Source organism: Carica papaya, chromosome 5 (genome assembly GCF_054855325.1).
Source record: "Carica papaya isolate Zhongbai chromosome 5, ASM5485532v1, whole genome shotgun sequence".
Taxonomy (NCBI): Eukaryota; Viridiplantae; Streptophyta; class Magnoliopsida; order Brassicales; family Caricaceae; genus Carica; species Carica papaya.
In genome coordinates this window covers 39,605,830-39,620,198 of record NC_142313.1, presented here as the reverse complement: position 1 = coordinate 39,620,198, position 14,369 = coordinate 39,605,830, and the positions used below count along the sequence as shown (strand labels likewise).

At 43.1% G+C, this 14,369-nt stretch overlaps 1 protein-coding gene across 1 annotated transcript; it reads right to left on the bottom strand.

Moving 5' to 3' along the window:
• Positions 1-12,757: 12,757 nt before the first annotated feature.
• On the bottom strand, positions 12,758-13,605 carry LOC148266089 (SAUR-like auxin-responsive protein family). The gene has a single exon (XM_088219942.1). The coding sequence runs from the start codon at positions 13,428-13,430 to the stop codon at positions 12,996-12,998; it is 435 nt and encodes a 144-aa protein (XP_088076068.1). The 5' UTR covers positions 13,431-13,605; the 3' UTR covers positions 12,758-12,995.
• Positions 13,606-14,369: the final 764 nt, after the last annotated feature.

Sequence of the window (14,369 nt, the reverse complement as noted above, 5' to 3'; positions counted from 1 at the left end):
CACGATATCTTACCGTCACGGAGGTAAAGGTGGGTAGAAAACACAAAAAGACCAATTGAGCATAATTTACAACAAAACCTTTTATTAATAATAAAACCTTTACCATCCACTTACCTCGGTGAAATTTATAAAATAATATACGAAAGCAATAACATTATCATAATCTTGGAATCATATAAACAGTAAAACATAACACTTATCACGCCTTTTGTAATTCAATCATTATACAACATATCTTTTCCTCATTTACCAGCCCACTAGTATCCATGGGGGTCCATAGGGGTCCCGCTACCCGTTAACCTTTAACATTCGTCATCAGATTCCAGGGCCGTCCCCATACCCCGTTCGGTATGGGCGCCAAAACCATAAACCTCAATACCCCGTCCGGTATGAGGGTGAAACGGGCCGTCCCCATACCCCGTCCGGTATGGGCGCCAAAACCATAAACCTCAATACCCCGTCCGGTATGAGGGTGAAACGGGCCGTCCCCATACCCCGTCCGGTATGGGCGCCAAAACACATAAGATCTCCATACCCCGTCCGGTATGGGAGACCACAATCCCGGTAGGGTTCCCTACGGACCCGGTCCGTCCACCATCTCCCAGGATATCTAGTCAGACTGACCACATTATACCATTACCCATTTACATAATTTTTCATTCTCTTTTTCCTCAGTCAGCATCATTAATCCACATACAAGCAAACAAACAGTAATTTATGCTAAACAGACAACATACAGCATCAATATCCCGGTCATTTAATCCATAATCAATAAAACAGTAAAATATGCACACGAAACTATAAAATGAAAACATCGAACCTCATGCTGCATTTAAAACTGTAAAACATGCCAAATAACAGTTAACCGACAAATACACTAGACTTGGGCTCTATTAGCGACCTTAAGCAATTTCACATATTTGTTGATTCATGAAATACCGTTTTATCATTTATTGAACTTTAAAACCGTGATAGGAAATAAGGTGAGGGGTCCTTACACGTTTCGGGGTCCGAACACGGCTTCACAGTGCGCCTACAGGCTGTCCCTAATTTTCCCTGAATTTTTCTCGAGGAACTGAAACGCACTACTGGTACCTGCACGTGTTCCAAAAAATCCCAAATTAGGCCCAGGGCCCCTTTCGGCCAATATCGCAACTCTGGCACGGCGGCTCCGCCGTGCTCCGGCGACGGCACCGCCGCTGGCCGCGGCAATTCGCCTCGGGTTGGCTGTTTTCGGCCGTTTCTGGCCGAATTCGGCCACACTCGCATCAGTCCCTGCGAGAAAACAACCCTAGGGCCCTCGGGGGGCCAAAAAATCACGGAAAAACGGAGCTTACCGGCGGCGGCGCTCTCGGGTGCGGCGGCTCTCCGGCGAGGTTTGTGTTTTGGTGATTCGGCTCCGGTCAACCTGTAGAGAAAAGAATGGTGATCACGGTGATATAAAAATTACATCAAACGGAGGCCGGGAAGGGCCTCATCGGAGGCAAAAACCGAGAAGGGGCGCGGCGGCGCCGCTGGGCTTCGGCCGTGTATTCCGGCCGTTTAGCCGGGATTTTGGCTCCGATTTGGCCACAGGAGGAATCAGCATGGAAAAACGAGTCGGGGTACGAAATTTACCTCGATCGGCGGTCGAAAATTTCCCCGGTGCGGCGGCGGGTGGCGGCGTCCGGCTTCTGGTTCGTCTTCTCCGGCGAGCGGCAGGCGGCTAGGGTTTGTGGTCTGGTGTGGGGGTTCTATTTATAACCCTTTGCCTTTGATCTCAGCCGTCCATTTTGTTTTAATCTGGGCCGTCCGATCGCACGCTTGATCTGGGCCGTCCGATCGCGCCTACGCGGATCGCCAACGTAGCCCGTTCCGGAATGACGTGGTCTTGCCACGTGGCAGGTCCCGGTTGGCCGGGACTGCTGACCGGGCCTGCTGACGTGGCTGCCGACGTGGCTTTTTTTTTTTTGGCCCCTTTCCGGGCGCTACAACTCTTCCCCCCTTAAAGAAATTTGGTCCCCAAATTTGCCTCATTACTCTTGATCAAACAGATAGGGATATTGGGCCCTAAATTCTGATTCCAGTTCCCAGGTGGCCTCCCTGGGCGTGTGGTTCTGCCACACGACTTTTACAAATGATATTTCCCGGTTGCGGAGTATTCCGCTCTCTCGGTTCGTGATACCGACCGGTACTTCTTCATAAGACAAGTCCTCTCGGAGTGGAAGCGGTTCATGAGCCAAGACATGAGAAGGGTCCGGATTGTACTTACGTAGCATAGATACGTGAAACACATTATGAACCCGGGAGAGCTCAGGAGGCAGTGCAAGTCTGTAGGCCGTGGTACCAATCTTGTCTAAGATTTCAAAGGGTCCAATATATCTGGGGTTTAATTTTTCCCTCCTGCTGAACCTACTAATCCCCTTGAAGGGGGTGACTTTAAGAAACACCCGGTCGCCTTTCTCAAAGGCCAGGTCTCTCCTCCGGGTATTAGCATAACTCTTCTGCCTACTCTGAGCTGTCTGAATGTTCTTCTTGATCTTAACTATCTTGGACGTGGTTTCTTCTACCAAATCCGGGCCAAACAATCTTCTATCGCCCACTTCTTCCCAACAGATCGGTGACCTGCACGGACGCCCGTATAACGCCTCGTATGGGGCCACGTCGATGCTTGCTTGGTAACTGTTGTTGTAAGCAAACTCTATCAGGGGTAGGTGGTCGTCCCAATGGCCCCCGGAGTCAAGGACACAAGCTCGGAGCATATCCTCCAGTGTACGAATTGTCCTCTCTGATTGTCCATCGGTTTGGGGGTGGAAAGCAGTACTAAGAGACAGCTTTGTTCCCATAGCTTGCTGGAAACTATTCCAAAACCGAGAAGTGAATCTGGGATCCCTGTCGGATACCACTGTTACCGGAACTTCATGCAGTCTGACTACCTCCCGGATATACATTCTTGCCAACTTGTCCAAAGGATCAGTCATTCTGATGGCCAGGAAGTGGGAAGACTTAGTGAGTCGGTCAACAATTACCCATATAGCATCATGTCCCGATCGTGCCTTGGGTAGTCCCGATACGAAGTCCATGGTGATATGTTCCCACTTCCACTATGGAATCGGTAAAGGCTGAAGTAACCCGCCCGGGCGTTGATGTTCTGCTTTGACCTGCTGACATACCAAGCACTTAGATACAAAGTCGGCTATATCTCTCTTCATCCCATTCCACCAGAACCGAGGTCGCATAGTTTGGTACATTTTCGTACTTCCTGGATGTATGGCGAACCTTGAACTATGGGACTCTGTCATGATGTCTCTTCTTAACTCACTGTCGTCTGGGACACACACTCTGTCCTTGAAACGAATCAATCCGTCGGCAGAGATCTGAAATTCTGAGCTCACTCCCTGTTCTGCATTCTTCTTGCGGGTTACTAGGGCGGGGTCGACTGACTGGGCTTCCTTTATTCTTTGGATCAACTCGGGTTGGACTGCTAGGTGGCCCAAACATGTGACTCTCTTCAGGTCTCGCAGGCGAACCTGCTGTGTAGCCCCAATGGACCTACATTCTGAAACCATCAGATGGGCTAGGGTGCCTGCACTTTTCCTGCTGAGGGCATCGGCCACCACGTTGCCCTTACCTGGATGGTATAGGATGTCACAATCATAGTCCTTGAGGAGTTCCATCCACCTTCTCTGACGCATGTTGAGATCCTTCTGAGTGAAGATATGCTTCAAACTTTTATGATCGGTGTAGATCTGAAAGGTCTCTCCATACAAATAATGGCGCCAGGTTTTCAAGGCGTGTATGATTGTGGCAAGCTCCAAGTCATGGGTATGATAGTTCTTCTCATGATTCTTTAGCTGTCTAAACCCATATGCTATAACCTTTTCATGCTGCATTAGGACACAACCCAGGCCCAGATAGGAGGCATCACTATAAACTGTGTACCCTCCTGATCCACTCGGTAGAGCCAGCACTGGTGCAGTAGTCAGTCGCTTCTTCAACTCTGAAAAGCTCCTCTCGCAATTCTCATTCCATTCGAACCTTGCATTCTTCTTTGTGAGTCGGGTTAGAGGAGCTGCTAGACTAGAGAACCCTTCGACAAACCGGCGGTAATAACCTGCCATCCCTAGAAAACTGCGAATTTCCTTAACTGTTGTCAGCCTTTCCCAACCAAGTACCGCTTCAACCTTTTCGGGGTTCGCCGACACCCCTTCCTTCGATATAACATGCCCTAGGAAGGCGGTTTGTTCGAGCCAAAATCCACACTTGCTCAACTTCGCATACAACTTCTTTTCCCTGAGTACCTGCAGGACTTGGGCAAGATGATGAGCATGTTCTTCCCTACTTTTTGAGTAGACTAAGATATCATCGATGAACACGATGACAAATTGATCCAAGAATTCTCTGAAGATTCTGTTCATTAGATCCATAAAGATGGCCGGGGCGTTGGTTAGCCCAAACGGCATAACCAGGAACTCATAGTGTCCGTAACTGGCTCGGAATGCCGTCTTGGGGATGTCTTCGGCTCTCACTTTTACCTGATGGTAACCTGATCGTAGATCTATTTTGAAAAAGACCTGTGCACCCTGCAACTGATCGAAAATGTCATCAATCCGGGGAAGAGGGTACTTGTTCTTAATTGTTACCTTGTTTATCCTTCTATAATCAATGCACAGTCTCAACGTTCTATCCCCTTTCTTTGCAAAAGTAACCCCGGCACCCCATGGGGAAATGCTGTGTCTAATGAAGTCACTGTTTTGTAGCTCAGTGATTTGTTTCCTTAGCTCTTCCATCTCGATGCGGCTCATTCGGTAAGGAACTACCGAGATGGGCTGGGTTCCTGGCTGTAAGTCTATGGTGAACTCGACCTCTCTGTCCCCTGGTAGACCGGGCAGTTCATCCGGAAATACGTCTGGAAAGTCTCGGACTACTGGAATCTCTTGGATACAAACTTCTTTCTTGGGTTTACCTAGTTAGAGAAAATACAATATTAAGGCATTGGGAATTAAGAAGAAAAGAATTTGCCATTAGGGGAAATCGGTACCGAATAATTTTATTAACTTGTAAATGGCTCCTCGTTGGGAGGATTAAATACAATCTTTTTGTTAAAGCAGTCTATGGTGGCGTGATACGCCGCTAGCCAATCCATTCCTAGGATTACATCAAAATCCCCTGTGTCTAACCCTATCAGGTCTACCCTCAATTTCCTATCTGCTATCTCCACAGCACATGCCCTGTAGACAACCTCTCCTAGCAATGTCTCCCCCCCAGCGGTAGATACAAGCAATAATGAATTAAGTCTATCAGGTGATACACAAATTTTGGAAGCAAGAACATGTGAAATAAAAGAATGTGATGCACCAGTATCAAACAAAACATGAGCAATGTGGCCAGAGATAGTATACATACCGTGTACCACGTCCGGGTCTGCGTCGGCATCCTTCTGGGTAAGGTTGTAAACTCTGCCCTGGATTGGAGGCCTCCCTTGATTCTGGTTCCTAGGGCACTCCCTCGCATAGTGCTGGGCACTGCCGCATATGCGACAGGTGTTGTTGAGGCGGTAGCAGGGTCGGTCCCCATGATCCCTGCCGCAGTACTGGCAGATCTTCCCACGTGTTGCCCTCATAGCCTGAGGAGGGGCCTGGACGGCAGGTCTGGGCCTCTTACTGGGTTGGACAGTCATGGTAGGCGCTGGCCTGCGGAGTGGGGCTGAGGGTCGGGAACTTCCCGCTAGCTGAGGGCGGGTGTCGAAGCTCCTTTCTATGATCTGTGCCTTTGCTAGGACTGCCGAATATGTCTCGAGCTCCATCACCAATAAGTGCTGTCTGACCGGGCGGAGACCCCACTGGAATTTCCTTGCCTTTCGGCCCTCATCCAACAATGTCTCCGGGCATGTCGGCCCAGCTCCAGGAACTTGCGGGCATACTCCGATACTGTCATGTTTCCCTGGACCAATTGAGCAAATTCCATTTCCTTTAAATGTTGGATGTGTTTAGGGAGATACTTCGCATGGAAGGCCGCTAGGAACTGCTCCCAAGTAACTGGTACAGGCAGGGTGGCCCGCTTGAGCTCCCACCAGCGTACTGCTTCCCCTACCAGCATGTAGGAGGCAATGGCAGCCCTCTGCTCAGGAACTACTCCCAAGGTCTCAAAGGCTCTCTCAGTCTCTGCCAGCCAGTATTGGGCCTCTTCGAAAGAGGACCCCCCTGAAAAAGTAGAAGGGTTCAGTCTCCTGTACCTCTCTATGAAGCCGGGGTCGATCAAGGAGGGAGCGGGGTCCCGAGGTAGAGGAATTGGGGCCGGCTGAGGGTGAACTGGGGGACCCTGTGGTGGCGCCTGCTGATGTGGTGGGGGCACTGGAATGTGCTGGGGCGGCACCTGTTGGTACTGTGGCTGGGGTACCGGATCGTACCGCGGCTGTGGTGCCGGGTGGTACCGTGGAGGAACAGGCTCCTGTCGGGGTGGCTCGGGATCAGCCTGCTGTAGCGGGGGCTCAACCTGCGCCAGCGGAGGAGGTCTCGGTAGCTCCCTTCTCTCCTCTTGCCTTCACTGGGCAGCTGCGAGAGCCTCCACCATCTCAAATAGTCTATCTAAATCCTCCCGAAGTGAATTATCTGGGGCCGCTCGGTTTAGTGGGGGCCTTCATCTCCTCATTCCCGTGTAACTGCATTCGCAAGGAATGATTGAGTAACGATATATCGGTGAGTATTTCCCTAAGGCACTATTGTGTAAGGGATGGGTCCGAGGAAATGCGGCTCTGATACCAACTGTAGCATCCCCGAAAATTTAAAATTGAAATTATATTATAAATATCAAATGCGGAAGCGAAGTCAGAATTTGAATAACATCCCTTACACTAAAACCAAAAACGTGCTCACAAAATATAAAAGATTAAACTACCTAAAGGAGAAACTTGAAAGTAAAAAAAAAACTACGAATGTGACTAGGGAGTCTTTAGGCGTCCCCTTCGTCGTCCTCCTGCGGAACCGGCTCGGGAACGATGTCCTCTTGATCTGAAATGATTAAATAAGGAATGAGCTACACTAGCCCAGTAAAGACATCACGATATCTTACCGTCACGGAGGTAAAGGTGGGTAGAAAACACAAAAAGACCAATTGAGCATAATTTACAACAAAACCTTTTATTAATAATAAAACCTTTACCATCTACTTACCTCGGTGGAATTTATAAAATAATATACGAAAGCAATAACATTATCATAATCTTGGAATCATATAAACAGTAAAACATAACACTTATCACGCCTTTTGTAATTCAATCATTATACAACATATCTTTTCCTCATTTACCAGCCCACTAGTATCCATGGGGGTCCATAGGGGTCCCGCTACCCGTTAACCTTTAACATTCGTCATCAGATTCCAGGGCCGTCCCCATACCCCGTCCGGTATGGGCGCCAAAACCATAAACCTCAATACCCCGTCCGGTATGAGGGTGAAACGGGCCGTCCCCATACCCCGTCCGGTATGGGCGCCAAAACCATAAACCTCAATACCACATCCGGTATGAGGGTGAAACGGGCCGTCCCCATACCCCGTCCGGTATGGGCGCCAAAACACATAAGATCTCCATACCCCGTCCGGTATGGGAGACCACAATCCCGGTAGGGTTCCCTACGGACCCGGTCCGTCCACCATCTCCCAGGATATCTAGTCAGGCTGACCACATTATACCATTACCCATTTACATAATTTTTCATTCTCTTTTTCCTCAGTCAGCATCATTAATCCACATACAAGCAAACAAACAGTAATTTATGCTAAACAGACAACATACAGCATCAATATCCCGGCCATTTAATCCATAATCAATAAAACAGTAAAATATGCACACGAAACTATAAAATGAAAACATCGAACCTCATGCTGCATTTAAAACTGTAAAACATGCCAAATAACAGTTAACCGACAAATACACTAGACTTGGGCTCCATTAGCGACCTTAAGCAATTTCACACATTCGTTGATTCATGAAATACCGTTTTATCATTTATTGAACTTTAAAACCGTGATAGGAAATAAGGTGAGGGGTCCTTACACGTTTCGGAGTCCGAACACGGCTTCACAGTGCGCCTACAGGCTGTCCCTAATTTTCCCTGAATTTTTCTCGGGGAACTGAAACGCACTACTGGTACCTGCACGTGTTCCAAAAAATCCCAAATTAGGCCCAGGGCCCCTTTCGGCCAATATCGCAACTCCGGCACGGCGGCTCCGCCGTGCTCCGGCGACGGCACCGCCGCTGGCGGCGGCGATTCGCCTCGGGTTGGCTGTTTTTGGCCGTTTCTGGCCGAATTCGGCCACACTCGCATCGGTCCCTGCGAGAAAACAACCCTAGGGCCCTCGGGGGGCCAAAAAATCACGGAAAAACGGAGCTTACCGGCGGCGGCGCTCTCGGGTGCGGCGGCTCTCCGGCGAGGTTTGTGTTTTGGTGATTCGGCTCCGGTCAACCTGTAGAGAAAAGAATGGTGATCACGGTGATATAAAAATTACATCAAACGGAGGCCGGGAAGGGCCTCATCGGAGGCAAAAACCGAGAAGGGGCGCGGCGGCGCTGCTGGGCTTCGGCCGTGTATTCCGGCCGTTTGGCCGGGATTTTGGCTCCGATTTGGCCACAGGAGGAATCAGCATGGAAAAACGAGTCGGGGGTACGAAATTTACCTCGATCGGCGGTCGAAAATTTCCCCGGTGCGGCGGCGGGTGGCGGCGTCCGGCTTCTAGTTCGTCTTCTCCGGCGAGCGGCAGGCGGCTAGGGTTTGTGGTCTGGTGTGGGGGTTCTATTTATAACCCTTTGCCTTTGATCTCAGCCGTCCATTTTGTTTTAATCTGGGCCGTCCGTTTTTGATTGAATCTGGGCCGTCCGTGCGATTGCATCTGGGCCGTCCGATCGCACGCTTGATCTGGACCGTCCGATCGCGCCTACGCGGATCGCCAACATGGCCCGTTCCGGAACGACGTGGTCTTACCACGTGGCAGGTCCCGGTTGGCCGGGACTGCTGACCGGGCCTGCTGACGTGGCTGCCGACGTGGCTTTTTTTTTTTGACCCCTTTCCGGGCGCTACAACTGGCCCATTCAACCAATTTCAGAATTCCCGCACGGCGGCTCCGCCGTGCTCTGGCAAAGACACCGCCGCCCGTGGCGGCGATCCGTATCGAGTTGGCTGTTTTCAGCCATTTTCGGTCGAATTCAACTGAACTTGCACTGGTTCCTGTGAGAAAATACACTTAGGGCCCTCGGTGGGCCCAAAAAAATAAAAAATCGAAACTCACCAGCGGTGGGGCTTTTCGGTGCAGCGGCTCCTCCAGCTTAAGTTGCAGTTGAGTGTTTTCCAGTCTGTAGAGAAGGAAACGATGGTCACAACGGTGAAAAAATCACATCGAATGGGAATCGGGAAGGACCTCATCGAAGGCATTTTTCGAAACACCCTGCGGCGCGTTTTTCGGCCAATCAACCGGTTCTTTCACTCTGATTTGGCCATGGGTGCGTTTAAAATTGAATTTCGTGCAAGAGGGAAAATTTTACCTCGTTTGGCGGTCGAAAATTGCTCCGGTACGGCGGTGGTGGCGGCGATCGGCTCCCCGACAGCTGGGTTATCTTCTCCGGCGAGGGGCTCTGGCAGCTAGGGTTAGGATTTGGGTGCGGATAGGGTTATCTATACCCATCCGCTTTTAATCTGGGCCGTCCATTGCTTTTAATCTGGACCGTCCGATCGCGATTAAATAGGGAGTGAATCTGGACTGTTCATCCCGATTCAATCTAGATTGTCCGTACGCGATTCAATCTGGACCGTCCATGCACGATGCAATATGGACCGTCCATGCGCGTTTTTGATCTTGGTCGTCCGTGCGTGCGGGAACCGATCTCAGCCATTCGATCGCGCGCACGCGGATCACCCACATGGCCTCTCGCGTCAGCATCTCTGCCACCTGGCGCGTCCTGGTTGGTCGGGACTGCTGATCGGACAGCTGACGTAGTGTAACTTTTTTAAATTACGCTTTGACCTCCAGTTTTTTATTTTTCTTTCAAAAATACCATCAGAACCTAAATTTTCACCAATTTTTCTCAAAATTGTTTTCAATTAAATTCCTAACCAATTTTTACCCTTTATTATTATTATTATTATTATTATTATTTTATTAAATCAAATTAAAATTAAATAAATCAAATTAAAATCATATAAATAATAATTATATTTATATAAAAATAATAATAATTAATAAAAAGAAAAAAAGAAAGGTTAGGTGTTACAATATTTTTAATTTTTATATTTTTTATTTAATATGGTTAATATTTTGATTTTACATCAAATTAAATTTTTATATTTTTTTAAAATATTAAAAAATATTTGAATTAATTCATTTTTGTTAGTAGTCACTAACATTTTTAATAGTTTTGTCACTTATTATCAGTTAAGAAACATAAAATTATTATCAGATATTACATGTGATTTGATATAATATATAATATTAAAATTATTTTAAAAAAATGAAAAATATTGAAATTATTTTCTCTTTCTTTCTTAAACTCTCTCTCTTATTTTTCCTTACTTGAATCCTTCCTAAATACAAAAATATTTTGCTTTATCAATTACACCCTTAATTTTTTGAATCATTATGTTGTTGAATTATTAACTAAAAATTACAAAATAACAATTAATAAATATATATAAAATAATTTTTAAATTATTTCTAGATATAAAAATATGCAGAATTCTTCCATAAAAATGAAAAAAAAAATGAGATAGGTCGAAGGCATAAATGAATATACTAAAATACGAAATAAAATAAGAGCTAATGAGATGAAAATAATGAATCGTAAATAAAGTTGAGGTTCGAATTACAAACCAAATAAAAAATTTGAGATGCTAACAGGCATACGGCCTTATCCCCACAATTCTTCTTGGTTTTCCCCCCTGTGTTTCTTGACCCAAGCCTCCAGCAATCGGTGTTTATCAACATTGCCTGCAGGCTGCTGATCCAATTCTTCAACCCTCTGTTTGATTTTTTTCTCTCAGTTTTGGCCTCCCTCGCCCTCCTCATCGCCACCAGGCCGCCGTTAATTTTGAAGAACGACCGAGATTTCTAGCCTCTTGCAATGGCCATGAAAACAAGATTAACATACCAAAAATTTTAAAAATATTTTTGTGTTTGAAAAGAAGAGAAAATGAGAGAAAATATCACGTGGGAGAAAGAGGAGGTAATTTTGATTTTTTTTTTAAAATAATTTAAATATTATTTAAAATTTTCGTACCGTTAGATATTATATTAAAAGACACGTAACATCTGATTTAAAAAGTTAATCAATCAAATTGTATCACAAATTTAAATTGATGATATGTAACACAGTCGTTAACGATGTTGAGAGCTACTGACAGATACAAATCAATTTAAATATTTATAATAGTACAAACATGCTTTCATATATTAAGATTTTGTTTTCATATTCCTTAGACAAAAAACTTATATGTTATTCAACATAGACTTCTTCTTTAAGATAACCATTCAAAAAACCTGATTTCAATCTTTCATCTCCTTTGAGCTGCCAAAGAAATAACTAACTGAATTGTCTCTATGCGAGTAACGGGTGCGAAAACTTATTCATAGTTTGCTCCATATCTACATTTATAATCTTTTGCAACAAGTCTTGTTTTATACATTTTCAAATCTCCACTTGCATTTTTCATTCTCTTGTACACTCATTTTAAAAAGACATGTGGAAGAGGATACATTTGTTAGAGATGAGTCTGTTTCAATGAAATATATATGTTTAGAGAAAATATTATTTGCTGGGGGACTGTTAGAAACCTAGATGACATATACTATGAGTGTAATCTACACTTTGAGATGGTCAAATGAAAGTTTGCAGGTCCTAATTGGAAATGAAATTCTTAACATATATGCGCAAGATGCACAACATGACTAGATACACTTTTTCTTAGGTATGGGAAGGGAATCCTTCAATGACAACGAAGAATCTTGAGGAAAACGAGGTTTATGCCACACATGTCTACTAATCAAATTAGCACATTATTAGATGGAAGAGAGTGTAAGGAGAAAGAGTTGTATATTTCTTACTTGATCCACAAACTCAATTATAAAGGATATATTTAGGTTGAATAGATGTATATCATTATATTGAACCAAACACGTACATGTATTTAGAGAGAGAGAGAGAGAGAGATCCAAAAAAAGAAGAGGTTTAAGAGTTAATTCGAATAGAAAAGGGAAAAGGATTTTAAGGGTGAACATATAAGTTTATAAAAATTGAGAATTTTCTTACAATATAAAATCTTTTGAGTTTATAAATATACTTTTTAATAAAAATTTATATATTTTATTAATTATTTAACACCTATCTACATGTATGGTATAAATTCAAACGAATGTTCACTAAAAGACATATATATCAATCATTTAGCAAAAAAATTGGTGTATATACATTAAACTGTTTATAAAAATTAATTTTTTTAGTGAAAATAAAATATAAATAAATAAGATTTAACTCTTTACCGTATTTATCAAATTATAAGAGAAACTAAATCATCATTAACTTTATGATACTACATATAATTATTTAATTAAATGATTCATACGTCTATTCTATTTTAAAAAGTTGTGAGATAAAACCGTATTATTTTCATATATTCTTATTTGAAAGTATTTTATTATGTTATTATTGATACATATATATTATTTAAATAATAAAAATGTAAATTTATTTATAAGATAATTATATGTAATACTGAAAAAAAAAAGAGAACAGTAATAAAATATATTTTAGCATAGTACACACAGATGATGAATCAACTAATTTTACAAACAAAAAAGTACAGTTTAAAATTTCAAGAAGCAGATGATCAGAAGCTTTATACGTGTAATATATGGAAGGAATCCATACATATATATATATATATATATATATGGAAACAAAATCAAGTAATTATATTTTTTAAAAAAAATAAAAAATAAAAGCTTGAGATTGATTAATCTCCTTCCAAGATTTATAAGAGATAGAGATCAGCCAACTCATCCAAGGAATCCAAGAGAACATTCTGATCATTATTTTCAAGCATCCACAACAAATGATCAAACAGAACCACCTCGCATTTCACCATGATCACATGCTGCTGATCATCCCCATTATTTTGTTTAGATCTCCGGATCAGAGCAGTCAACAATGGATGATTCAGGTACTTCGACTTGATCAGGTACCGTTTTCTCGTGCTCCCGACGAAGATCGTCTCCAACTTCTCGTCACCATCACCTTGCATGGCGTGATCTCCCCAAAATATTTCATGTTGATGATGATGATGATGATGATCATGATCATGATGGTCTCTCGTTGACTTTGACCTCAAGCTACTGTACGATGAAGATCTTGATAGTTGCCTTGACAAACTCTTGCACTTTCTCAGTATTAAGTTCAGCTTCTTCATGGTTTCTGTTTAGATATATATGTTTTCTCTGCAAATATATTTCTAAACAAGGAGAATAGAGAAAATTAGGTTAGAGCATCAGGGTTAGGAGAAATGTTAAGAGAGAAAGGAGACTTGATATACACTCAGAAAGGAGGCATTGAATGGTTATAAAAAGCTGGTGAGGGTGGGGTGTGTTGGGTGAAGGGTCGTTGTAAATCAATGTATACATATATATGCAATATATATAGATATATATATATATACATATGTATACATGCAACTTCAGCAACCGGCAGCAAATTTATTTGGAGAAATTGTTATTTTTAGAGGCTTGCGTGGTGCTTAGTTTGTCTTTATTAATAATTGAATAAAAAATTTACTCATATTAAACTTTTATTGAATTTTTAATAAAAATACCAGATGAATTGGTTGTAATTAAATAATTATTTTTGTTTTATTTGATGACATAAACAATATGTCATCATATTAATAAATTTGATAGTTGTTTATGGTAGGGTCTCTTACACTCGTGTGTGTATATATATATATATATATATATATACAGAGACACCATAAAAAAGCTTGCTTGAATTCTCTCACGAGTCATGCATCTTCTGATCCGTAAAAACACACGCAGATTCATATATATATATATATATATATATATATATATTATATCTGCAGGACAGTTCCTTTGTTTTCCATTTTGTTTGTAACCGTACCAAATTCCATACATCTTCATTATTAAAACTGAGCAGAAAAATATTAAATGAAAAGTGAACTAAAAAGCATATATAATATTTCTTAGAGAAATATTTCTCTATACTATTTTAGACTATTAAGTTAGTTTATATAATTTTTTTTTATTCCATCTCTAATTAATGTTAACGGTGTAGTAGAGATGTCATGTGAATCTAAATTTGTCATGTTGCACATTTTGAGCGAATTGTTCTCCAT